At 48.4% G+C, this 24,789-nt stretch overlaps 1 protein-coding gene across 3 annotated transcripts in view; it reads right to left on the bottom strand.

The window, feature by feature from the left end:
- The window catches only part of obscnb (obscurin, cytoskeletal calmodulin and titin-interacting RhoGEF b), a 656,492-nt gene that overhangs the window by 448,311 nt on the left and 183,392 nt on the right, over positions 1-24,789 (bottom strand). For all 3 annotated transcript variants that reach the window (XM_085987453.1, XM_085987451.1, XM_085987452.1), the window contains one exon: positions 13,932-14,198. In XM_085987453.1, the coding sequence (XP_085843579.1) occupies positions 13,932-14,198 (267 nt within the window). The remainder of the gene's footprint in view (positions 1-13,931; positions 14,199-24,789) is intronic.

Genomic DNA, 24,789 nt, shown 5'->3' with positions numbered 1-24,789 from the left:
TAATGAACTGGCCTCCACCGCCCTCTGTGGCAGAGAATTCCACAGGTTCACCACTCTCTGGGTGAAGAAATTCCTCCTCATTTCAGTCCTAAATGGCTTACCCCTTATCCTTAGACTATGACCCCTGGTTCTGGACTCCCCGGCCATCAGAAACATCCTTCCTGCATCTAGTCTGTCCAAGCCTGACAGAATTTTATAGGTTTCGATGAGATCCCTTCTCAATCTTCTAAACTCCAGCGAGTATAAGCCCAATCGACACAATCTCTCCTCATATGTCATTCCTGCCATCCCAGGTATCAGCCTGGTGAATCTTCGCTGCACTCCTTCCATGGCAAGAACATCCTTCCTCAGATAAGGCGACCAAAACTGCACACAATACTCAAGGTGTGGTCTCACCAAGGCCCTGTACAACTGTAGCAAGACATCCTTGTTCCTGTACTCAAACTCTCTCGCTACGAAGGCCAACATACCATTTGCCTTCTTAACCGCCTGCTGCACCTGCATGCTTACCTTCAGCGACTGGTGCACAAGAACACCCAGGTCTCTTTGCACTTCCCCTTCTCCCAATCTATTGCCATTCAAATAATAATCTGCCTTCCTGTTTTTGCCACCAAAGTGGATAACCTCACAGTTATCCACATTATAGTGCATTTGCCATTTTTCTGCCCAATCACCCAACCTGTCCAAATCGTAGTGGAGTTTCATGACATCCTCCTCACAGCACACACGCCCACCAAGCTTTGTGTCGTCTGCAAATTTGGAGATATTACATCATTTAATATATATTGTGAACAGCTGGGGTCCTAGGACCGATCCTTGCGGTACCCCACTAGTCACTGCCTGCCACTCGGAAAACAACCCGTTTATTCCAACATTTCCCCACATTTTTGTAGATATGTGACACAGACTCCCAGCAGTTAAAATTATGTTGACTAAGTATTTTAAAAGGAACTGGTTAATTATTTGCTTAGAAAAGGGATTGAAGGTTTTAAGGATGTAGGAACAAAGATAATCAAATCCTCCATGAAACATCATGGTTTCTGTGCTGTGGGGAAGCTGGAAATGTACCATGACTAGCTAATAAGCTGTACGGTTAAGTAGATATTCTGGACTTTTACCTGATTACCAATGGGCTGTAGGGATAAACTTTAAAAGAACCTTCTCATAGAAACATAGAAGATAGGAGCAGGAGTAGGCCATTCGGCCCTTCGAGCCTGCTCCGCCATTCAACGAGATCATGGCTGATCATCCAAACCCTAGCACCCGGTCCCTATACCGACAGCCATCCCACCCAAGCCCTATCCCCGTAACCCCGCGTATTTAATCCACCCTAACACTAAGGGCCAATTTTTTTTTTATCATGGCCAATCAACCTAACCCGCACATCTTTGGGCTGTGGGAGGAAACCGGAGCACCCGGAGGAAACCCACGCAAACACGGGGAGAATGTCTGTGTGGAGTTTGCACAGTCACCCGAGGCCGGATTCGAAGCCGGGTCCCTGGCGCTGTGAGGCAACAGTGCTAACCACTATGCCACCGTGCTGTTGTTTGGAGTCAAAGGCCTAGAAATTCGGTTGGCTTTGCGCCCAGTTTTCGCCCAAAGAGGGCTTTTGTGCCACTTGCTAAACTTCCCCCGATATTCAGCGGTGCAGTAATGGCGGCGTTAGCCAGTAGCGCTGCGCCGCCACTGATGACGTCATCGGTGTGCGCAGTGCCCCGCTACCGGCCCGACTGCCATATTGAGTTGCGGCCGCCTCTTCCGCGGCGGCCACAAACAGCGACCAGAAAACGGGGTCTACCTGATGCGGTAGTGGGGCGAGTTAAGGCGGATGTGTGGCTGGCCGCTTTTTCGGCGGCCGCCTGCCCGCACCTCCTTCCCCGGCCTCCTCCACCCCCCCCCCCCCGCCCCGCGGCATTGCCGGCTGTTTTCCGGGAGCCCGGCACTTCTCCGTGGTGCCGGGCTCATTTGCCGGGACTAGCGAGCGGCGATCGCGCTGTTGCAGGCACCTCCCCCTTAAGAGAGGGAGGCAGGCCCGCAGTACCGCAGCCTGCCGCTCCGCAGCGGGTGGCGCTGCGGCACTTAGCGCGCCGATATTCAGTTTCAGCGCCCCAAGCGGGGGCGCCGAAACCCTTGATTTGCGGCCGGCTTCGACTTGGGGCGCTGAAACTGAATATCCGGCGGGCGCAAGTGGCTCCGCGCGCAGCGGTAATTTCTGGGCGCAAGCGAGCTGGCCGCCCCAAAGTCAATTTCTAGCCCATAGAGTTATACAGCACAGAAAGAGGCCCTTCGGCCCATCGCGTCCGCGCCGGCCATCAAGCCCTGTCTAATCTAATTCCATCCCATTATCCAGCATTTGGTCCGTAGCCTTGTATGCTATGGCATTTCAAGTGCTCATCCAAATGCTTCTTGAATGTTGTGAGGGTTCCTGCCACTACCACCCTTTCAGGCAGTGAGTTCCAGATTCCAACCACCCTCTGGGTGAAAAAGTTTTTCCTCAAATCCCCTCTAAACCTCCTGCCCCTTACCTTGAATCTATGCCCCCTTGTTATTGACCCCTCTACTAAGGGGAAAAGTTCCTTTCCATCCACCCTATCTATGCCCCTCATAATTATGTATACCTCAATCAGGTCCCCCCTCAGCCTTCTCTGCTCCAAGGAAAACAACCCCAGCCTGTCCAGTTTTTCTTCATAGCTGAAGCGCTCCAGCCCAGGTAACATCCTGGTAAATCTCCTCTGCACCCTCTCCAAAGCAATCACATCCTTCCTATAGTGTGGCGACCAGAACTGCACACAGTACTCCAGCTGTGGCCTTACCAGCGTTTTGTACAGCTCCATCATAACCTCCCTGCTCTTATATTCTATGCTTCGGCTAATGAAGGCAAGTATCCCAAATGCCTTTTTAACCACCTTACCCACCTGTTCTGCTGCCTTCAGGGATCTATGTACATGCACACCAAGGTCCCTCTGATCCTCTGTCTTTCCTAGGGTCTTACCATTCATTGTGTATTCCCTTGCCTTGTTAGTCCGTCCAAAATGCATCACCTCACACTTTTCAGGGTTAAATTCCATTTGCCACTGTTCCGCCCATCTGACCAACCCATCTATATCGTCCTGTAGCCTGAGGCTTCCCGCCTCGCTATTTACCACCCCACCAATTTTCGTGTCATCTGCGAACTTACTGATCATACCTTTTACATTCACATCCAAATCATTAATGTAGACCAGAAACAGCAAGGGACCCAGCACCGATCCCTGCGGTACCCCACTGGACACAGGCTTCCAGTCACAAAAACAACCTTCCACCAGCACCCTCTGCCTTCTGCCACTAAGCCAGTTTTGGATCTAATGTGCCAAGGCACCCTGCATCCCACGGGCTCTTACCTTCCTGACCAGTCTCCTATGCGGGACTTTATCAAAAGCCTTACTGAAATCCATGTAAACCACATCCACTGCACTACCCTCATCCACACACCTAGTCACCCCCTCGAAAAATTCAATCAAATTGGTCAGACATGATCTTCCCTTGACAAAGCCATGCTGGCTATCCCTAATGAATCCCTGCCTCTCCAAGTGGAGATCAATTCTGTCCCTCAGAAATTTTTCCAATAATTTCCCTACCACTGATGTTAGGCTCACTGGCCTGTAATTCCCTGGTTTATCCCTACTACCCTTCTTGAATAATGGTACTATGTTAGCTGTTCTCCAGTCCTCTGGCACATCCCCTGTGGCCAGAGAGGTTCTGAAAATTTGTGTCAGAGCCCCTGCAATCTCCCCCTTTGCCTCACATAGTAGCCTGGGATACATCTCGTCCGGGCCTGGGGATTTATCCACTTTTAAGCCTGCTAAAACGGCTAGTACCTCCTCCCTCTCGATGCTAATATGTTCAAGTATATCACAGTCCCCCTGCCCGATTTCTATGTCCACATCGTCCTTCTCCATAGTGAACACAGATGCAAAAAATTCATTTAAAACCCCACCTACATCCTCTGGCTCTAGACACAGTTTGCCACTTTGGTCCCTAATGGGCCCTACTCTTTCCCTAGTTATCCTCTTGCCCTTAATATACTTATAAAACACCTTAGGATTTTCCTTTATTTTGCTCGCCAGTGTTATTTCATGGCCCCTCCTCGCTCTCCTAATTTCTTTTTTAAGTAGCCCCCTGCACTTTTTATACTTCTCTAGGGCTTCCTCTGTCTTTAGTCCTTTGTATCTGGCAAAAGCCCCCCTTTTGACATGGCAAGGTTTGTAAAACAAATGTATTTGATAGATGTGATAGTGTATTTGTTATGGTACAGGATTAGCAATCCAGAGGCTGTGATTTCAAATCTCACTGTGATAAATTGAAACACACTATAGAATTGAACTGAATAAATCTGGTAATTTATGGGCTGGCACTAGTAAAAACTCAACTGGTTTGCTAATGTCCTTCAGAGAAGGGTGACTTGCCACCCATGCTCAGTCTGACCTACATGTAACTCAATTCCCACACTAGCATTGTTATCACTTAATGCCCTCCAAAGTGACCTAGCAACCCACACAGTTATAATTGCAGCGATTCAAGAAGGTGCTCCACTACAACCATCTCAGAGCACCTTGTGATGGGCAATAAATACAGCCATGTCAACATCACTGGTTCAGCTGGATGGGCTGCTTGCCTATTTACAGACGCGTTTAAAAATAACATTGGGTGTTAACGGAGTAACTGAAGTGCCCATCCCATCATGTTTTTACATAGATTACATTGATGACAGGAGCAGGAGTAGGCCATTCGGCCTCTCAAGCCTGTTCCACCATTTAATGAGATCATGGCTGATCATCCAATTCAGTACCCTGTCCCTGCTTTCTCCCCATATCCCTTGATCCCTTTAGCCTTAAGAAATATATCTAACTCCTTCTTGAATACATTTAATAAGGTGGCCTCAACTGCCTTCTGTGGTAGAGAATTCCACAGGTTCACCACTCTCTGGGTGAAGAAATTCCTCCTCATCTCAGTCCTAAGTGGCTTACCCCTTATCCTTAGACTGTGACCCCTGGTTCTGGACTCCCCGACCATCGGGAACATCCTTCCTGCATCTAGTCTGTCTAGTCATGTTAGAATTTTAAAAGTTTCAATGAGATCCCCTCTCATTCTTCTAAACTCCAGCGAGTACAAGCCCAATCGACCCAATCACTCCTCATACGTCATTCCTGCCATCCCAGGTATCAGTCTGGTGAATCTTCGCTGCACTCCCTCCATGGCAAGGACATCCTTCCTCAGATAAGGCGACCAAAACTGCACACAATACACAAGGTGTGGTCTCACCAAGGCCCTGTACAACTGCAGCAAGACATCTTTGCTCCTGTACTCGAATCCTCTCGCTATGAAGGCCAACATACCATTTGCCTTCTTAAACGCCTGCTGCACCTGCATGCTTACCTTCAGCGACTGATGCACAAGGACACCCAGGTCTCATTGCACTTCCCCTTTTCCCAATCTATTGCTGTTCAGATAATAATCTGTCTTCCTATTTTTGCCACCAAAGTGGATAACCTCGCATTTATCCACATTATACTGCATCTGCCATGCATCTGCCCAATCACCCAACCTGTCCAAATCATACTGGAGTTTCTCTGCATCCTCCTCGCAGCACACATGCCCACCCAGCTTTGTGTCGTCTGCAAACTTGGAGATATTACATCTAGTTCCCTTGTCTAGATCATTAATATATATTGTGAATAGCTGGGGTCCGAGCACAGATCCCTGCGGTACCCCAGTAGTCACTGCCTGCCACTCGGAAAAAGATCCGTTTATTCCAACTCTTTGCTTCCTGTCTGCCAACCAGTTCTCTATCCAAGTCAGTACCTTATCCCCAATCCCATGTGCTTTAACTTTGCACGCCAATCTCTTATGCGAGACCTAATCGAAAGCCTTCTGAAAGTCCAAATACACCACATCCACTGGTTCTCCCTTATCTATTCTACCAGTTACATCCTCAAAAAATTCCAGTAGATTAGTCAAGCATGATTTACCTTTTGTAAATCCATGTCCGATTCTTTCACTGTTTTCCAAGTGCTCTGCTATTACATCTTTTATAATGAACTCTAGCATTTTCCCCACTACCGATGTCAGGCTTACCGGTCTATAATTCCCCATTTTCTCTCTACCACCTTTTTTAAATAGTGGGGTTACATTAGCTACCCTCCAATCCATGGGAACGATTCCAGAGTCTATAGAATTTTGGAAGATGACCAGCATTGCATCTACTATTTCTAAGGCCACTTCCTAAGTACCCTAGGATGTAGATTATCAGGCCCTGGGGATTTATCGGCCTTCAATCCCGTCAATTTCCCTAACACCATTTCCCCACAAATACTGATTTCATTCAATTCCTCCCTCTCATTAGGCCCTATGTTCCCCGACATTTCCGGAAGGTTATTTGTGTCCTCCTTTGTGAAGACAGAACCAAAGTATTTTGGCAAGCGACAGTTGAAAATCATCGAGTAATCTTCGCTGCTCTTCTTTAAATTATGCCTCAAATTCTTTTACGTCTACCTGAAAGGGCAGACGGGGTCTCAGAATAACATCTTCGCTCAAAGACAGCACCTCGGACAGTGCAGCATTCCCTCAGTGCTGCACTGAAGTGCAGTTTAGATTACGCGCTCAAGTCTTTGGACTGGTGCGGTGGGTTTCGATTTCAGCACAGGGAGGAAGAGTGTGTGTGTGGGATGGGGTTTTGTAGTTTTTGGGTTCAAATGTGTTATTTTAGTCATATTTATATATTTGCCATTTTCTGCCCACAATGCACTGACCAACACCATGGCCTAGAAATTCAGTCTGGCCACTTTTGGGGCGGTAAAGTCGGGCGGTCGCTAAAGTTAGCGCCCGCCGGAAAGTGTAGGCCACTTCGCCGAAATTCAGTAGATTTGGCCAAGAGTTTGGGCGAGCGCTGAAACTGGCGTTGCACTGCTATCTTCAGGCGCTAAGCCAGCGATGCGGACTGATAACGCCGAGGCCGGGCGCAAGGCAGGTGCGGTCATGTTTTGATTGGCAGCAGACACCCTGACGCCAGCCAGCTCTTAAAGGGGGAAGGGTCGACTTTGACTGCTGCCACGCCCTGCATAGTGGAGCCCTGCAGCTAGGCCTCAACACTGCTGGTGGACCCAAATAACGCCTGAAGCCATGGAGAAGGCCCGTGAACGAGCGCAGCGCTTCTCCCAGCATGCTTTGAGGGTGCTGGTTAATGGTGTGGAAAAGAAAAGAGAGATCTTGTGCCCGGACAGTGGCAAGAAGGCTCCCAGGAGGCAGTACAGGAGAGCCTGGAAGAAAATCGCCCACAGGGTGTCATCCACCAGCGATGTCCCCAGGAGTGCGGACCAATGCCGCAAGAAGTACAACGACCTCACTCGGATGGTGAAGGTGAGTACCCTTTCCAGTGTCCTCCTCATCCTTGCATGTGCACCTCACATTATGGGCAAAGGGACCTCAAAGGCCTAATGGGCAGCCCTCCTCCCGCAGCTATGGCACTGGCATGATCATCAATAGCACTTTCTGCACTTAACACACTGGCCAAGCTATTCGACCATGGGAGGCAGTGCACACAGCAACAGGGCACCACACTGTACTTAGAGGCCGTCCTTTCTCTTGCAGGCCAAGCTGGCGCGGAATTTGAGGAGCCAGTCTGTCACCGGGGGAGGCCGTCCCCAGTACCAGGTGCTCAGTGAGCTGGAGGAGAGCGTGGCTCGACTCATGCGTGGCCGGGTGACTGGCCCTGTTGCCATTGGAGATGCAGACCCTGTACTGGGACCCACTGGTAAGGACATGACCGGTTGGACCTCTCTCGTTGCCCTTGCGCTTCAGATCTACATCCTTTCCCACTGTCCGACCAATGCGCATAATGCCACCACTCATGCCTCCCTCGCTGACGCCCTGTCCTCACTCTAAAGCTACTCTTGTGCCTTCCTGCTTTCAGCTGGTGAGGAGGAGGTGGTCCCCGAAGCTCAGAGTGCCAGGCCCTTGGAGGAGGAGGACGATGAGGACCAGGAGGAAGGTGGCACATCGGGGGAACCCTCATCCGCGCCAGGGGATGGCAATGGAGGGGAGACGTCTGGCCTGGAGGAGAGGCAGGGGGAAGTGTTGCAGGGGGGTGTAGCTCCTGGGCCCAGTGGGGTCGAGGCACGCGGGAAGGGTCGGGCAGCACGGCGGCCTTCTCCCCAGAGGGGGGAAGTGTTGCAGGGGAGGGCAGTTCCTGGGCCCAGTGGGGTCGAGGCACGCGGGAAGGGTCGGGCAGCTCGGCGGCCTTCTCCCCAGAGGGAGAGTCCGCCCTCCAGTCCGGAGACGGTCCTCGCCCAGGAGGTGCGCCTCCTTGATGAGATGTCCGCGGCGTCGGAGCGGCGCCACAAGGAGTTCATGGGGGTTGTGGGACAGTTGCCTCAGGCCATTGAGTCCCTGGCTCATAGTGTGGTCGCTTTCGGGGAATCACAGGCCAGGGGGGTCGAGCAACTCGCGGCAGCACACGACAGGGGTGTCCAGCAACTCGCGGCAGCGCAGGACAGCGGTGTCCAGCAACTCGCGGCAGCGCAGGACAGGGGTGTCCAGCAACTCGCGGCAGCGCAGGACAGGGGTGTCCAGCAACTCGCGGCAGCGCAGGACGCGAGTCGCGAGTCCATGAGTGGTGCCGTCCAGACACTGGCAGATCTGATGCGGGCACATACCAGGGCAGTTCGGGCACTCACTTCTGCCACACTCGCTGTGGCGCGGAAGCATCGCCAGGGCACCCGCCGCCCTGCTGCAGCACAGCGGTCTGGCCTCCACCAGATTGCTGCGCTTGCTGCACTGCCAGCCCGGCCGAGTGCCAGTGTCTCTGGCGAACAGCGCACGCCTGGCATCAGCCAGCTTGCCCCCATTGGTGCAGCCGACACTGCCACTCCCCCAGCCAAGGTGCGGCGAGCTGCTGCTGAGACTGATGCTGGCCAGCCACAGCTGCAGCAGTCAGCAGCCGGCCCCTCCCGGGCCGGGCCTCGTCTAGGCCGACCCCCAAGGGCATCTGCCGTCACGCATTGTGGCCCTCATGAGCCTTCCCCCAGCCTTGCCACACCCACAGGGCCCAGGTTGAGGCGGAGCAGCAGGTCGGGCAGGGGCCGGAGAAGCCTGCATAAGGACTCGCCCTCTCGGCACACCCAGTAGAGTGTGGTGATAGCGGTTTTTTTTATATGGGGGTGTTTGTGTTCTGGGGGGGGGGGCTTATTTTCGTAAGGCCGAAGATGAAGGCATTTTTTGTTTTTATGGGGGTGTTTGTGTTGTGGAGAGGGGGGCTTATTTTTGTAAGGCCGATGATGAAGGCCAATTGGATGGGCAAGTTTTGTTATTCCTCCCCAGGTTGTGGGAGTGACAGATGTTTTTGACTGTTTTTTGGGGGTCTCGTCTGTTTTTCTGTTTCATGTGGGAAGGGCCCTGAGTTTGTAAAATAAAGCTTTTTATTTATTCAGCATGTCCAGGTGTCATGTTTCAAGTGGTTGTTGCGTTAACCGGCTGAGGGCTTGCGGAGCGGCTGCATTCAGGTGCATTCATTGCCACAGGCCATTCCCTGACAGGGGGCCTAGAAGTGTCGTTCAATAAGCCGCCGGCGGACGGCCCTTGGACCTTGTGGCTCCCTCCTGGGCTGGTACTCCTCCTCCTCCTCCTCATGGTCCTCCTGCTCGTCCTCCTGAGGTGGTGGTGCAACGTCAGGTGGCAGTGCCTGAGTCCTGCAGATAGCCAGGTTGTGCAGCATGCAGCACACGACGACGAACTGGGAGACTCTATCCGGCGAATGCTGTAGAGATCCGCCGGAACGATCCAGGCAGCGGAACCGTTGCTTGAGGACGCCAATCGTTTGCTCTATGATGTTCCTTGTGGCTTGATGGCTTTCGTTGTATGCCTCCTCCGCTGGGGTCCTGGGCGCGCGGAGCGGGGTCATGAGCCATGTACACAAAGGGTAGCCCTTGTCCCCAATAAGCCATCCCCTTGGTGGAGGCTGTGCCTCGAACATGTCAGCCACAGTAGTCTGGCGCAGGATAAATGCATCGTGGCTGCTTCCTGGAAAGCGGGCATTGACAGCTAGGATGCGCTGCCTGTGGTCACACACCAGCTGTACATTGAGGGAATGGTAGCCCTTCCGGTTGCGGTAATCCTCGGCATTGTCGATAGGTGCCCGCATAGCCACATGCGTGCAGTCAATGGCGCCCTGCACCATGGGGAAGTCCGCGATCCTGCCAAATCCGACTGCACGCTGCTCCTGCCTCTCTAGGGTCATGGGGAAGGAGATGAATTGGTGTCTCCTCGCGAAAAGTGCATCGGTGACCTGCCGGATGCAGCGATGCGCGGCGAACTGGGAGATGTTCGCTATGTCCCCAGCAGCGGCTTGGAAGGAGCCGCTTGCATAAAAGTTCAGAGCCACCGTGACCTTCACTTCCACCGAGAGAGACGTCCTGCACATCAGCTGTGGACGCAGATCTCTGTGAAGCAGCTGGCAGATCTCTGCAACCACCTCCCTTCTGAAGCGCAGCCTCTTAACACAATGCGCCGCAGTCATGGTGAGATAGGACACCTGCTGCCGGTATTGCCTGAGTGGGTAAGGCCTACGTTGCCGACGCCTGATGGCCCCTCTGCGTCTAGGCATGGCTGGCCCTCTCACACAGCGTCTGCGAGCCCTTCGCACATAATGCTGCAACTGAGGGTTGGAACCCCATACAGCCCCCATAATAAACTTGCAAACAGTGAAATCACAATGATTCAAATGTCAAAGCTCTGGCCAGAAGCCAAAAATACCTCTCCTATGTTGTCCCAAATCAGTAAGCTCTGTTCCTTGGTCTCTGTCCAGAAATCCAAAGCAGTAAAGTCATTGCAGCAAAATGGCTGGGCTTTATAGGTCAGTGTAAGTGCCCTTTAATTAGCGCTCCCCGAGGCCCACAGGGCCTCTGTTGCGTTCCACTTCACAGTTCTTAACAGCGCCACGCCCACATTGGGCGGGCGCCACTGAATTTCCGGTTTGGGGCGCACAAACAGCGTTGCACGACGAAATGACGTCATAAGCTGCGCGCGCAGCTGAGCGGGCGCAAACACTTTGCGCCGGCGCTAAATGTCTACTGAATTTGGGCGTAGGCGCAGATCGGCCTGCGCCCGGGCGCTAAGTGCCTAGCGCTGGAAATATACCCCTCTTATGGCGTTAACGGCTGGCGAACGCAACTGAATTTCTAGGCCCATAGCTTGCCAGAATAGGGCAGGTGGAGCCGAGCCAGAGGCAGCTCTGGGACTTCATGTTATAAGCACTGGGTTGGGAAACAAGAATTCAATTGTTTTTTGGGCTAGCACTGCCCTCCCTCCCACATTTTAACATTTTGATGCATCGGTCTATTTATATACTGGAAATGTCTTAGTTGTTTTCATAGCAAAAAGCATTTATTATTAAACCGCCACAGAAGGAAACAGTCTGTAACAATTGAATAAAACTCAAGCGTTGTCGGGATGTGAACGCTCTACCTGAAAAGGTGGTGGGAGCTGATTCCATCAATAATTTTAAAAGGAAGTTGGACAGGTACTGGAGAATGAGGATCTTACAAGGATTACGGACAAAAAGCGAGGATGTGGGACTAAGCACGACTGCTCATTCTAAGAGCCAGCACAGGCACGACGAGCCGAATGGCCTCTTTCCATGCTGTACGTTTACATTATATGAAAACTAACAGAACCAAACAAAAAAATTATCTTCTTTGGTTATTGATAATTTCACCAAATTTCAACAGAGTACTCTATATACCAACAACAACTTGCATTTATGTAGCTCCTTTAAAACATCACAGGAGCATAGTCAGACAATTACTGACACACATACTTTGTTGTGGTACATTGCACTTACACAAAGTTCCTTCACAACTGTAACAATTTTATTACAGTTGATATGAAGGCTGCACTCACTCTGCTCATACACCTGGTCTCCAAAGAATGCAAAACAGGAGTAATGCTGCCGAGCTCAGCTCTTTTTGATAAGAAAATATCAACTATTTAGCCTCACCAGGAAATGCACAAAAGAGGCAACAGTGCTCATTGGCTGCCCAGGAAAGTAATATTAACTTCTTCACCCAGAGAGTGGTGAAAATGTGGAACTTGCTACCACAGGGAGTAGTTGAAGCAAATAGCATGGATGCATTTAAGTGGAAGCTAGATAAACACATGGAAGAAAGGATATGTTGATAGGGTAAGATGAAGAGAGATGGGAGGAGGCTCACGTGGAGCATAAACACCGCATGGACCAGTTGGGCCGAATGGCATGTTTCTGTGATGTACAGTCTATGAAACAATTCTCTGTCAAGGTTCAAGACTCTTAGACATGCATGAGACCCATGTGTGAACTCCAGGAACAAGCTGAGGGATGTACTTATGGCAAAAAAAAGGAAACCGTTGCAGAGAGCTTACACCAACTTATCACATCATCCTGGAGGAGGAATCAGTCTAACAGACACATTGTTTTGCCAAAGCCCCTCACATAAAAACCTGGATTAAGCAGTTGGTAATGAGTAAGCCTGGTACATGGCATTAGACTTGGATGTCAAGAACATCAAGATGGTTGGTACATCACAAGCTGCATAGGTTGAATGCATGTGTCCATTGCATAGCTGAAGTGGAAACGTTAAGGCTTGAGGCATTACTGCTTGAAGGCATTACCTGGAGACCAGATACGAGAACATGCACCCAATTATCAGAGATTCGGTGCTATCAAAATTGGGTTGCAGAGAGTTATATCTTTGTTCAAGGTAAGTACCTCCACCTGGCCGAACTACCATTCAATAGCGTATGATGTGTGTCCATGCTGTGGTCAGAAGGATGCACTCACTCATTTTATGGGGAGCTGTGCTATTCACCAGTTTGCTTGTGAGGAAGTCCTGGGTATCTAGGCGGTGAATTTCCATGGGGTTTCTCCCACTCATCACACTTTGGTGGAAGAGCCGTGGAAATACCAGGAAAATATTCTGCCGGCGTTATGGCAGACAAGCGGGAGAACCCTCATGAAAATTCACCCCCCACCTCAATGTCTACCCAGTGAGGGTTCACATCCACACTTGTCAGTTGTTTATGTTCTTTGTGGTAAAGGAGGTAAGCTGGTCTCTATGGGGTCAAGTTGGCTCCAAGTTGACATGTCTGCCCCTCGAGCCTGTTCCACCATTCAATGGGATCATGGCTGATCTGTGAACTAACTCCGTATACCCGCCTTTGTCCCTTATCCCTTAGTACCTTCGGTTAACAAAAATCTATCAATCTCAGATTTAAAATTAACAAGTGACCTAGCATCCATTGCCGTTTGCAGAAGAGAGTTCCAAACTTCTCCCACTTTATGCATGTAGAAGTGTTTCCTAACTTCACTCCTGAAAGGTCTGGCTCTAATTTTTAGTCCTAGACTCCCCAACCAGCAGAAATACTTTCTCTCTATCTACCCTATCTGTTCCCCTTAATATCTTGAAAACTTCAATCAAATCACCCCTTAATCTTCTAAATTCCAGTTTGTGTAATCTCGCCTTGTAATTTAACCCTTGGAGTCCAGGTATCATTCTGGTAAAGTCCAGATATCAATCGCCTGAGCGTAACTGTGGAACCTTCCCTCAGCAAAGATTGATGGTTTCAAGAGAGAGACTATTTCTAGAAGGGGCAAAAATATCATTGCAATCGAATAGCCTTCACTGCAACACTATGGTGAAACATTTAATACACTCTGTTTAAAGTTGTGGCACCAACAGAGTAACTGTGTAAAACCACTTAACTGCAACTTGTTTCTTGCTCAGTCACATATTTTGCACAGCACCAGATGACAGCATTATAGAGAGGGACTACTGTATAAACTAGCCATGTTAGTCTGATTTGAGTAGGAATCAAAATGAAGAGTTAAAAAATGGTTATCATTCTATTATACATTTTGTTCCTACCATTAATTTTCAAGGAAGCACTGGTCTGTTGGTCTCCAGTGTCGCAAGTGTATCTTCCACTATCATCTGGTTTGAGTTTGTGAATAACCAGCTCAACAATGGATCCTTTTTGCTTCATGTCATATTTGGCACTGGGATGAAGTGGAGTGGATCCTTTTTTCCATTGCACCGCTGCATCTGGTCTGCTAATTTCACAATGCAGTATGACAGATTCATTCTCTTGAGCTTCTTCATCCTTAAGTTCTTGCTTGAAGATCGTAGGCAAGGCTATACGGGCAACATTAAAGACTGAATATTATAACAACAACTTGTAATGTCCCATCTTTTTACTTGTATATGGAACATGAGGCAGTGTTTCTCACTGCACTCTGCTCTCCCTCTTACAGCAAATAGCAGTGGATGAACAAAACCGAGGATGATGAAGCGCATTTTACTTCGAGGATATCACAGCTGTCACAAGGACGAAAGAAAATCTAAGGCAAGAAAATGCCATTCAATTCAGCAGACCCTGTTCCATCCAGAGTCCACTTGTGATTGTTTGATCACAGAATTCTCACAACTGCACATATTGATCCCATGTTTTAAGCAACATTAAATTCCCTTCCCTACTTTCCCTGAAAAAAAATCAAACAGCTGTTACATTAACCACAACTCTGAATCAACTGGAAATAATAGAAAATGTTGGAAATACAAATCAGCATCTGTAAAGAGAAAAGGCAGGTTATGTCAGGTGAGTAACTCTTCATCAGAACATGTGAATGACTGGAGTCTGCAACAATATCAGGATTTCCTCTATTAATGCGTGGCTAATCCTACAACAAATAATTATTATTAAAGGTCTCTTGAAAGAAGAATTAGTGCACTGTCATAATTAATTCCTCAAACATATGTGGTCAAGGATTAAGATATCATGGGCTAGATTTTCAGTATAGACAGTTTTGGGGCGCTAACCTTAGCGCCCGCCCGAAGTTAGCGCCCGCCCCAAAGTAGCGCCCCGTTGCCGGAAATTCAGTGGCTTCGCCCTAAGAGGTTGGTGGAGCGCTAAAAGAGGCGTTCCACTACTATCTTTAGGCGCTAAGCCGGCGGTGCAGAGCGCAACACCCGAGCTCGGGCGCGGCGCACACTCTGGTGCCAGTGAGCTCTTAAAGGGGAAGGGTGCATGTGTTTTTGTCAAAGGCAGAGTCTGGTGAGGGGGAGGGGGGGAGGAGGAGGTGGAGGTGGAGGTGGAGGTGGAGGAGGTGGTGGTGGTGGTGGCCGGAAACATAAATACACCGTTCACAACAACACACTGGATCCTTCCACACAACACATGCAGACTGCCTTTTATAGTGCAGGAGGAGTGCCCTTTAATTTGCGCTCCCCAGGGTGTGTTGCGTTCCATTGTACAAACGCTCTGGACGCCAGCCGCACAATGGGGCGGTCCGACTGAAGTTTGGATTCGGGGCGGCCAAAGGGCGTTGCACGAGGATGTGACGTCATTTTCTGCGCGCGCATCCGGGCGGCCGCTAAACTTTGCGCCGGCGCTAACGGGCAACTTAATTTGGGGCGGGGCGCAAACTGCGCTGCGCCCGGGCGCTACACGCATAGCGCCCGAAAATCACTTCTCTTAAGGCGCTAACTGCTGGCGCAAGCAACTGAAAATCTAGCCCCAAATGTTTGAAAGGAATTATTTATTTTTGTGTGTTTCCAACTTTCTTCAAACCTATGGGTCAATCCTTAAATGAGAATGTTTTGTCCAAACTTCTGATTATATTTCTCTTCATTTTCTCTACTCTTCTCCTGAATAATTTGTCGAGATTTTCCCTTACATCCTATTGGTTTGAAACAGGTGTTATTGCTGACCTGAAGTAAAGATTGCTGTTTGAGCCTAATTTTCCACGATAAGCTTATCATAATTGTGAATAGCTTCAGATATAGGGGTATATTTTCAACTTGCTGCCTGGGTGTAAAACTGGTGTTGCGAATCGGCCACCAGTTAAGAGACTGTTCAATTTTCATTTCTATTGATTTCAAATGGAAATTAAAATTAAGCTGTTTCTATTATGGACGACTCATGCGCAATGCCAGTTTTACAACCAGACAGCAAGTTGAACATCTACCCCATAGATTTGGATATTTTGAAGGAGTGCACTTGTGCTGGGTACACAAAATTGCATGCAAGTAAAAGTACAAATAACTAAAGGACATAGGGAGCAAAGAACCTCACAATCTTCGGAAAACTTTTTTCCAAGGCTGAACGGGGAAGAGGACAAAGAAGTGACAGGTAAAAGTGAAGTGAAAGAAAACCCAAAATGCAGTCATGAGTCTGCAGGCAAGTGACGGTGCAGCCCAACAGGTGACACCTTGTCTGAGGGCTGCTGAAGTGGAGGTGGTGCTGGATAAGGTGATTGTGAAAACAGAGGTCAGTATTGCAGCATGCCTCGTAACTTACCAGTAATACCATTATTTGTACCAGCCCTACGGTGCATGGCAGCTGCAGGTGTCCTAGCAGCAGATGGCACAATTCTGCATTTGGCTCTCCGATTACGCAGATCCTGTGAAGGTAGTTCCCCATGGTGGTTGCCAGGTGAGCAGCCAATACCTGCACATGTGGTTGGTGGCATCTTGGCGGGTACAGCTAATCATGCTATTCTAGTTGTTTATCACCCCCACGTGCCGTATTTCCAAGCTGGAGCACTGAAATACCACACGGACTGCAGCGGTTTAAGGCAGCAGCTCACCACCACCTTCTCAAGGGCAATTAGGGATGGACAATACATGCTGGCCTTGCCACATCGCGTGAATGAATTTTTAAAAAACTATGAAATACTGTGATTGGAGTGCTGGTGAGGAAGCATCCAGCATTATAGTTAGTTAGACATTAATGTATCTTATTTGTGTCATCTAGTCTGTTGTCCCAGCTTCCTTTGGGAATATGAGCCTCCACATGAATAAATCCTCTTCACAGGAAATAGCAAATGGTGCAGTCTGATCTACTTGGCATCCCTACCTTTTCACTCCTCTTCTTCTTCCTCAAAAAGCATCAGTGATTTAAAAACATAATTTTACCTGAATTTCACCTTGTACTCTCGATGAACTGCTGCATACTTACCATTACTCAGCAACCCTGGGCATCCATTTCACATGGATGCAGTTATGAATGGTTATAGTTAAGAATGGGTGTCCTGCATACACAATCTTTGCGATATAGCTGCAGGATGTACTTGCCCACATTATAATTTTAAAAAGAGGCTTCATCCTGTTTCAGAGGGGAACATCCGGCTCCCAATGCTTTATGCATCAAAAACAATACAACGGATCTCTGCCCACTTTTCTAACTGGGTTCACCTGATTAACATCTGAAAGCCGGCTGAACAAAAGAACATAAGAAATAGGAGCAGGAATAGGCCACTTGGCCCCTCGAGCCTGCTCCGCCATTCAATAAGGTCATGGCTGATCTTGGGCTCAAAGCCACTTCTCCGCTCGCTCCCCACAATCCTTCACTCCCTTATCTTGCAAAAATCTGTCTATCTCCACCTTAAATGTATTTAATGACCCAGCCTCCACGGCTCTCTGGGGCAGAGAATTCCATAGATTTACGATCCTCTGAGAGAAGAAATTCCTCCTCATCTCAGTTCTAAAAGGGTGAACCTTTATTCTAAATCTGTGTTCCCGCGTTCTAGATTTCCCCACGAGGGGAAACATCCTCTCTGCATCTACTTTGTCGTGCCCGCTCAGTATCTTAAATGTTTTAATAAGATCACCTCTCATTCTTCTAAATTCCAATGAGTATAGGCCCAGCCTGCTCAACCTTTCCTCATAAGTCAACCCCCTCATCTCTGGAATTAACCTAGTGAATCGTCTCTGAACTGCCTCCAATGCAAGTATATCCTTCCTGTAAGGAGACCAAAACTGTATGCAGTACTCAAGGTGTGGTCTCACCAACATCCTGTACAGTTGTAGCAGAACTTCCCTGCTTTTATACACCAACCCCTTTGCAATAAAGGCCAACATTCCATTTGCCTTTTTGATTACTTGCTGTACCTGCACGCTAACTTTTTGTGTTTCATGCACAAGGACCCCCAGGTCCCTCTGAACTAGATACATAGATACATAGAAGATAGGAGCAGGAGTAGGCCATTCGGCCCCTCGAGCCTGCTCCGCCATTCAACAAGATCATGGCTGATCATCCAAATTCAATACCCTGCCCCTGCTTTCTCCCCATATCCCTTGATCCCTTCAGCCTTAAGAAATATATCCAACTCCTTCTTGAATATATTTAATGAATTGGCCTCCACTGCCTTCTGTGGTAGAGAATTCTACAGGTTCACCACTCTCTGGGTGAAGAAATTCCTCCTCATCTCAGTCCTAAATGGCTTACCCCTTATCCTTAGACTGTGACCCCTGGTTCTGGACTCCCCGACCATCGGGAACATCTTTCCTGCATCTAGTCTGTCTAGTCCTGTTAGAATTTTATAAGTTTCAATGAGATCCCCTCTCATTCTTCTAAACTCCAGTGAGTATAAGCCCAATCGACCCAATCTCTCCTCATACGTCATTCCTGCCATCCCAGGTATCAGCCTGGTGAATCTTCGCTGCACTCCCTCCATGGCGAGTACATCTTTCCTCAGATAAGGCGACCAAAACTGCACACAATACTCAAGGTGTGGTCTCACCAAGGCCCTGTACAACTGTAGCAAGACATCCTTGTTCCTGTACTCAAACCCTCTTGCTACGAAGGCCAACATACCATTTGCCTTCTTAGCCGCCTGTTGCACCTGCATGCTTACCTTCAGCGACTGGTGCACAAGGACACCCAGGTCTCGTTGCACTTCCCCCTTCTCCCAATCTATTGCTGTTCAGATAATAATCTGCCTTCCTGTTTTTGACACCAAAGTGGATAACCTCGCATTTATCCATGTTATATTGCATCTGCCATGCTTCTGCCCAATCACCCAACCTGTCCAAATCATACTGGAGTTTCTCTGCATCCTCCTCACAGCACACACGCCCACCTAGCTTTGTGTCGTCTGCAAACTTGGAGATATTACATCTAGTTCCCTCGTCAAGATCATCAATATATATTGTGAATAGCTGGGGTCCTAGGACCGATCCCTGCGGTAGCTCACTAGTCACTGCCTGCCACTCGGAAAAAGACCCGTTTATTCCAACTCTTTGCTTCCTGTCTGCCAACCAGTTCTCTATCCAAGTCAATACCTTGTCCCAATCCCATGTGCCTTAACTTTACACGCTAATCTCTTATGCGGGACCTTATCGAAAGCCTGCTGAAAGTCCAAATACACCACATCCACTGGTTCTCCCTTATCTATTTTACCAGTTACATCCTCAAAAAATTCCAGTAGATTAGTCAAGCACAATTTACCTTTTGTAAATCCATGTTGACTTTGTCCGATCCTGTCACTGTTTTCCAAGTGCTCTGCTATTACATCTTTTATGATGGACTCTAGCATTTTCCCCACTACCGATATCAGGCTTACCGGTCTATAATTACCCGTTTTCCCTCTACCACCTTTTTTGAATAGTGGGGTAACATTAGCTACCCTCCAATCCATGGGTACTGTTCCAGAGTCTATCGAATTTTGGAAGATGACCAGCAATGCATCTACTATTTCGAGGGCCGCTTCCTTAAGTACCCTAGGATGTAGATTATCAGGCCCTGGGGATTTATCGGCCTTCAATCCCGTTAATTTCCCCAACACCAATTCCCTACAAATACTGATTTCTTTCAGTTCCTCCCTGTCATTAGACCCTATGTTCCCCGACATCTCTGGGAGGTTATTTGTGTCCTCCTTTGTGAAGACAGAACCAAAGTATGTATTTAATTGGTCTGCCATTTCTTTGTTCCCCATTATAAATTCCCCTGATTCTGACTGCAAGGGACCTACGTTTGACTTCACCAATCTTTTTCTCTTCACATATCTATAAAAACTTTTAGTCAGTTTTTATGTTCCCTGCAAGCTTACTCTCACACTCTATTTTCCCATTCTTAATTAATCCCTTTGTCCTCCTTTGTTGAATCCTAAACAGCTCCCAATGCTCAGGTTTACTGCTTTATCTGGCCAATTTATATGTCCTCTCCTTGGACCTTGTGTTATCCCTAATTTCCCTTGTTAGCGACGGTTGAGTCACCTTTTTTGTTTTATTCTTATGCCAAACTGGGATGAACAAATTCTGTAGTTCATCCATGCAATCTTTGAATGTTTGCCATTGCCTATCCACCGTCAACCCTTTGAGTGACATTCCCCAATCAATCGTACCCAACTCGCGCCTCATACCATCGTAGTTTCCTTTATTTAAATTCAGGACCCTAGTCTGAGTCAACTACTTCACTCTCCATCTTAATGAAGAATTCTATCATATTATGATCGCTCCACCCCAAGGGGCCTCGCACAAGATTGCTAATTAATCCTTTCTCATTACATAATACCCAGTCTAAGATGGCCTGATCTCTAGTTGGTTCCTCGACATATTGGTCCAGGAAACCATCCCGTATACACTCCAGGAATTCCTCCTCCACAGTATTGATACTAATTTGGTTAGCCCAATCTATACTCCCTGTGAGGATGGGAACAGGGACTGCGGGGAGGATGAGCAACCTGGCCACAGCACCGTAGAGCGGGGGGCCATTCAAGTGGGGGGAGTTAAAAGAAATGTTGTAGTGGTAGGGGATAGTATCATTAGGGGGATAGATAGAGTTCTTTGCAGCCGAGAGCGAGAGTCCCGAAGGCTGTGTTGCCTGCCCGGTGCCAGGGTTAAGGGCATCTCCTCTGGACTGGAGAGAAACTTGGAGTGGGAGGGGGGGATCCAGTTGTCATGGTCCATGCTGGTACCAACGACATAGATAGGACAAGGAAGGAGGTTCTGCTGAGGGAGTTTGAGCAGCTAGGGGCCAAATTAAAAAGCAGAACCACAAGGGTAATAATCTCTGGATTATTACCTGAGCCACGAGCGAATTTGGCTAGGACAAATAAAATTAGAGAGTTAAATGTGTGGCTCAAAGACTGGTGTGGGAGAAATGGGTTTTGCTTCCTGGGACACTGGCACCAGTACTGGGGCAGGAGGGAGCTGTTCCGTTGGGACGGGCTTCACTTGGCCAGTGCTGGGACTAGAGTCCTGGCGGATCATATAACTAGGGCTGTAGAGAGGGCTTTAAACTAACTAGTTGGGGGGGCGGGGGAGGTTCCTAGAGAGCAAATAATAAAAATGACAACAGAGAAGGTCATAGACTTAGGTAGCAGTGGGGAAATTAAAAACCAGAGCGTGTCAGGAAGGGGCAGAAGGTATGGAGTAAAAGGTAAAGTAATAAAAAGGGCAAAAGCAGGAACTAAGTGTTAGCACTGTTGCCTCACAGCGCCAGGGGCCCGGGTTCGAATCCGGCCTCGGGCGACTGTCTGTGTGGAGTTTGCACATTCTCCCCGTGTTTGCGTGGGTTTCCTCCGGGTGCTCCGGTTTCCTCCCACAGTCCAAAGATGTGCGAGTTAGGTTGATTGGCTATGATAAATTGACCCTTACTGTTAGGGGGATTAAGTACGTGGGGTTACGGGGATAGGGTGGGATATGTGTTGGTGTAGGGGTTACGGGCATCGGGTGGGATATGTGTCGGTGCAGGCTCGATGGGCCGTAATGGCCTCTATCTGCACTGTGGGGTTTCTGTGATTCTGTGAAAACATCTTTGAAAGTTCTCTATCTGAATGCACGTAGCATTTGTTAACAAAATAGACGAGTTAATGGCACAAATAACTACATATGGGTATGATCTTGTGGCCATTACAGAAACATGGCTGCAGGGTGACAATGCCTGGGAATTAAACATACCAGGTTATTTAACGATCAGGAAGGACAGGCAGGAAGGAAGGGGAGGTGGGGTGGCTATGTTAATAAAGGAAGGAATCACTGTAATACAGAGAAATGATATTGGGTCAAAAGATCAGGATAATGAAACAGTTTGGGTGGAGGTAAGGAATAATAAGGGGAAAAAAACACTAGTGGGCGTAGTCTATAGGCCTCCGAACAGTGGCAACTCTGTTGGACGGAGTATCAATCAGGAAATAGTTGAGGCTTGTAATAAGGGAACATCTATAATTATGGGGGGTTTTAACTATCATATTAATTGGACAAATCAAATTGGGCAGGGCTGCCTTGAGGATGAGTTCATTGAGTGTATTAGGGACGGGTTTCTTGAACAGTATGTAACTGAACCGACCAGGGGGCAAGCAACCTTAGATCTGGTCCTGTGTAACGAGACAGGATTAATTTAAAATGTCCTAGTAAAGGATCCCCTTGGAATGAGTGACCATAACATGGTTGAATTCCATATTCAATTAGAGGGTGAGAAGGTTGGATCTCAAACAAGCGTGCGAAGCTTGAATAAAGGAGACTATGAAGGTATGAGAGCGGAATTGAGTAGAGTGGATTGGGAAAATATATTAAAGGGTAAGACGATACATGATCAGTGGTGTACATTTAAGGAGTTATTTTACAACTTCCCAAAAAAATATATTCCACTGAGAAGAAAAGGGTGTAAAAGAAAAGACAGCCATCCGTGGCTAAGTAAAGAAATTAAGGATAGTATTCGACTAAAAACAAGGGCATATAAGGTAGCCAAATCTAGTGGGAGGATAGAGGATTGGGAAAACTTTACAAGACAGCAAAAAATAACAAAAAGATTGATTAAGAAAGGGAAGATAGATTATGAAAGTAAATTAGCAAAAAATATAAAAACAGATAGTAAGAGTTTTTATAGTTACATAAAAAGAAAAAGGGTGGTTAAAGTAAATGTTGGTCCCTTAGAGGATGAGACCGGGAAATTAATGGTGGGAAATATGGAGATGGCAAAAACACTGAATGAATATTTTATATCAGTCTTTACAGTAGAAGACACTAAGAATATCCCAACACTGGACAAACAGGGGGCTAAAGGGGGGGAGGAGCTAAACACAATCAAAATCACTAAGGAAGTGGTACTCGGTAAAATAATGGGACTCAAGGCGGATAAATCACCTGGACCTGATGGCTTACATCCTAGGGTCTTGAGGGAAGTGGCGGTAGGGATTGTGGATGCATTGGTAATAATTTTCCAAAACTCCCTGGACTCGGCAAAGGTCCCAGCAGACTGGAAAACTGCTAATGTAACACCCTTATTTAAAAAGGGCAGTAGACAGAAGGCTGGAAACTGTAGACCGGTTAGCCTAACATCTGTGGTAGGTAAAATTTTGGAGTCCATTATTAAGGAGACAGTAACAGGACATTTGGATAATCATAATTTAATAGGACAAAGTCAGCATGGTTTTATGAAGGGGAAGTCATGTTTGACAAATTTGCTGGAGTTCTTTGAGGAAGTAACATATAGGGTGGATAAAGGGGAACCAGTGGACGTAGTGTATTTAGACTTCCAAAAGGCATTTGACAAGGTGCCACACAAAAGATTATTGCTTAAGATAAAAAATCACGGGATTGGGGGTAATATTCTGGCATGGATAGAGGATTGGCTATCTAACAGAAGGCAGAGAGTTGGGATAAATGGTTCATTCTCAGACTGGCAATCAGTAACTAGTGGTGTTCCGCAGGGGTCAGTGCTGGGTGCCCAACTCTTTACAATCTATATTAACGATTTGGAGGAGGGGACCGAGTGTAACATATCAAAGTTTGCAGATGATACTAAGATGGGAGGGAAAGTAGTGAGTGAGGAGGACATAAAAAACCTGCAAGGGGACATAGACAGGCTAAGTAAGTGGGCAGAGATTTGGCAGATGGAATACAATACTGGAAAGTGTGAGGTTATGCACTTTGGCAGGAAAAATCGTAGAGCAAGTTATTATCTTAATGGCAAGAAACTGGAAAGTACTGAAGTACAAAGGGATCTGGGGGTCCTGGTGCACGAAACTCAAAAGGTTAGTATGCAGGTGCAGCAAGTGATTAAGGTCAATGGAATGTTGGCTTTCATTGCTAGGGGGATAGAATATAAAAATAGGGAGGTATTGCTTCAGTTGTACAAGGTATTGGTGAGACCGCACCTGGAATACTGCGTACAGTTTTGGTGTCCATACTTAAGAAAGGACATACTTGCTCTCGAGTCAGTACAAAGAAGGTTCACTCGGTTAATCCCGGGGATGAGGGGATGGACATATGAGGAGAGGTTGAGTAGATTGGGACTCTACTCATTGGAGTTCAGAAGAATGAGAGGCGATCTTATTGAAACATATAGGGCTGAAAATTCAGTAGGGTTAGCGCCCATTTTGCGGCGCTAGAGGGCCTAGCGCCGCAATGATAGCCGTTTCTGAAATTCACTTCGGCGCTGCCATCGGCGTTAGCCGGTTGCGCTGCGCCAGCACCGATGACGTCATCGGTGTGCGCAGCGTCCCGGTTGCCATGGCAACGCGCCCGAATGCCGAAATTCAGTTGCGGCCGCCTCGCCCGTGGCAGCCGCAACTAAGACTCTGGCAACCGAGTCTTACACAAGTTAGCGCCGGCGCATTAAGGTCGCGCGGCAGCCGGCCGCTTTCCCACCGGCCGCCTGCCCGCACCTCCCTCCCCGGACTCCTCCACCGCCCCCCCCCCCCCACCCACCCACCCACCCGCGGAACAGATGCGTCTGGCCTGCAAGCCCGGCACTTGTCCGAGGTGCCGGGCTCATTTTTGAAAAAATCAAACGGCCAGCGATCGGGTGAAGGCAGCGCCTCCTTAACGGGAGGAGGCGGCCTGCACTTCCCCAGCCTGCCGCACCGCATCGGGTGCCGCAGCGCCGGATTAGCGCCGCAATGCGGCACTCAGCGCCCATTGGGAGGCACTCACGCCCGCCAGTAGCGCCGGCAGCCGTCTGGGCGCGGCGCTACTGAATTTTTGGCGCGCGCAAGGGAAT

Source organism: Somniosus microcephalus, chromosome 5 (genome assembly GCF_052327205.1).
Source record: "Somniosus microcephalus isolate GS21.2 chromosome 5, FLI_Smic_1.0, whole genome shotgun sequence".
In the NCBI taxonomy this organism is placed as follows: domain Eukaryota; kingdom Metazoa; phylum Chordata; class Chondrichthyes; order Squaliformes; family Somniosidae; genus Somniosus; species Somniosus microcephalus.
Note: the sequence above shows the minus strand (reverse complement) of the source record. Positions and strands in the feature narration are given on the sequence as shown.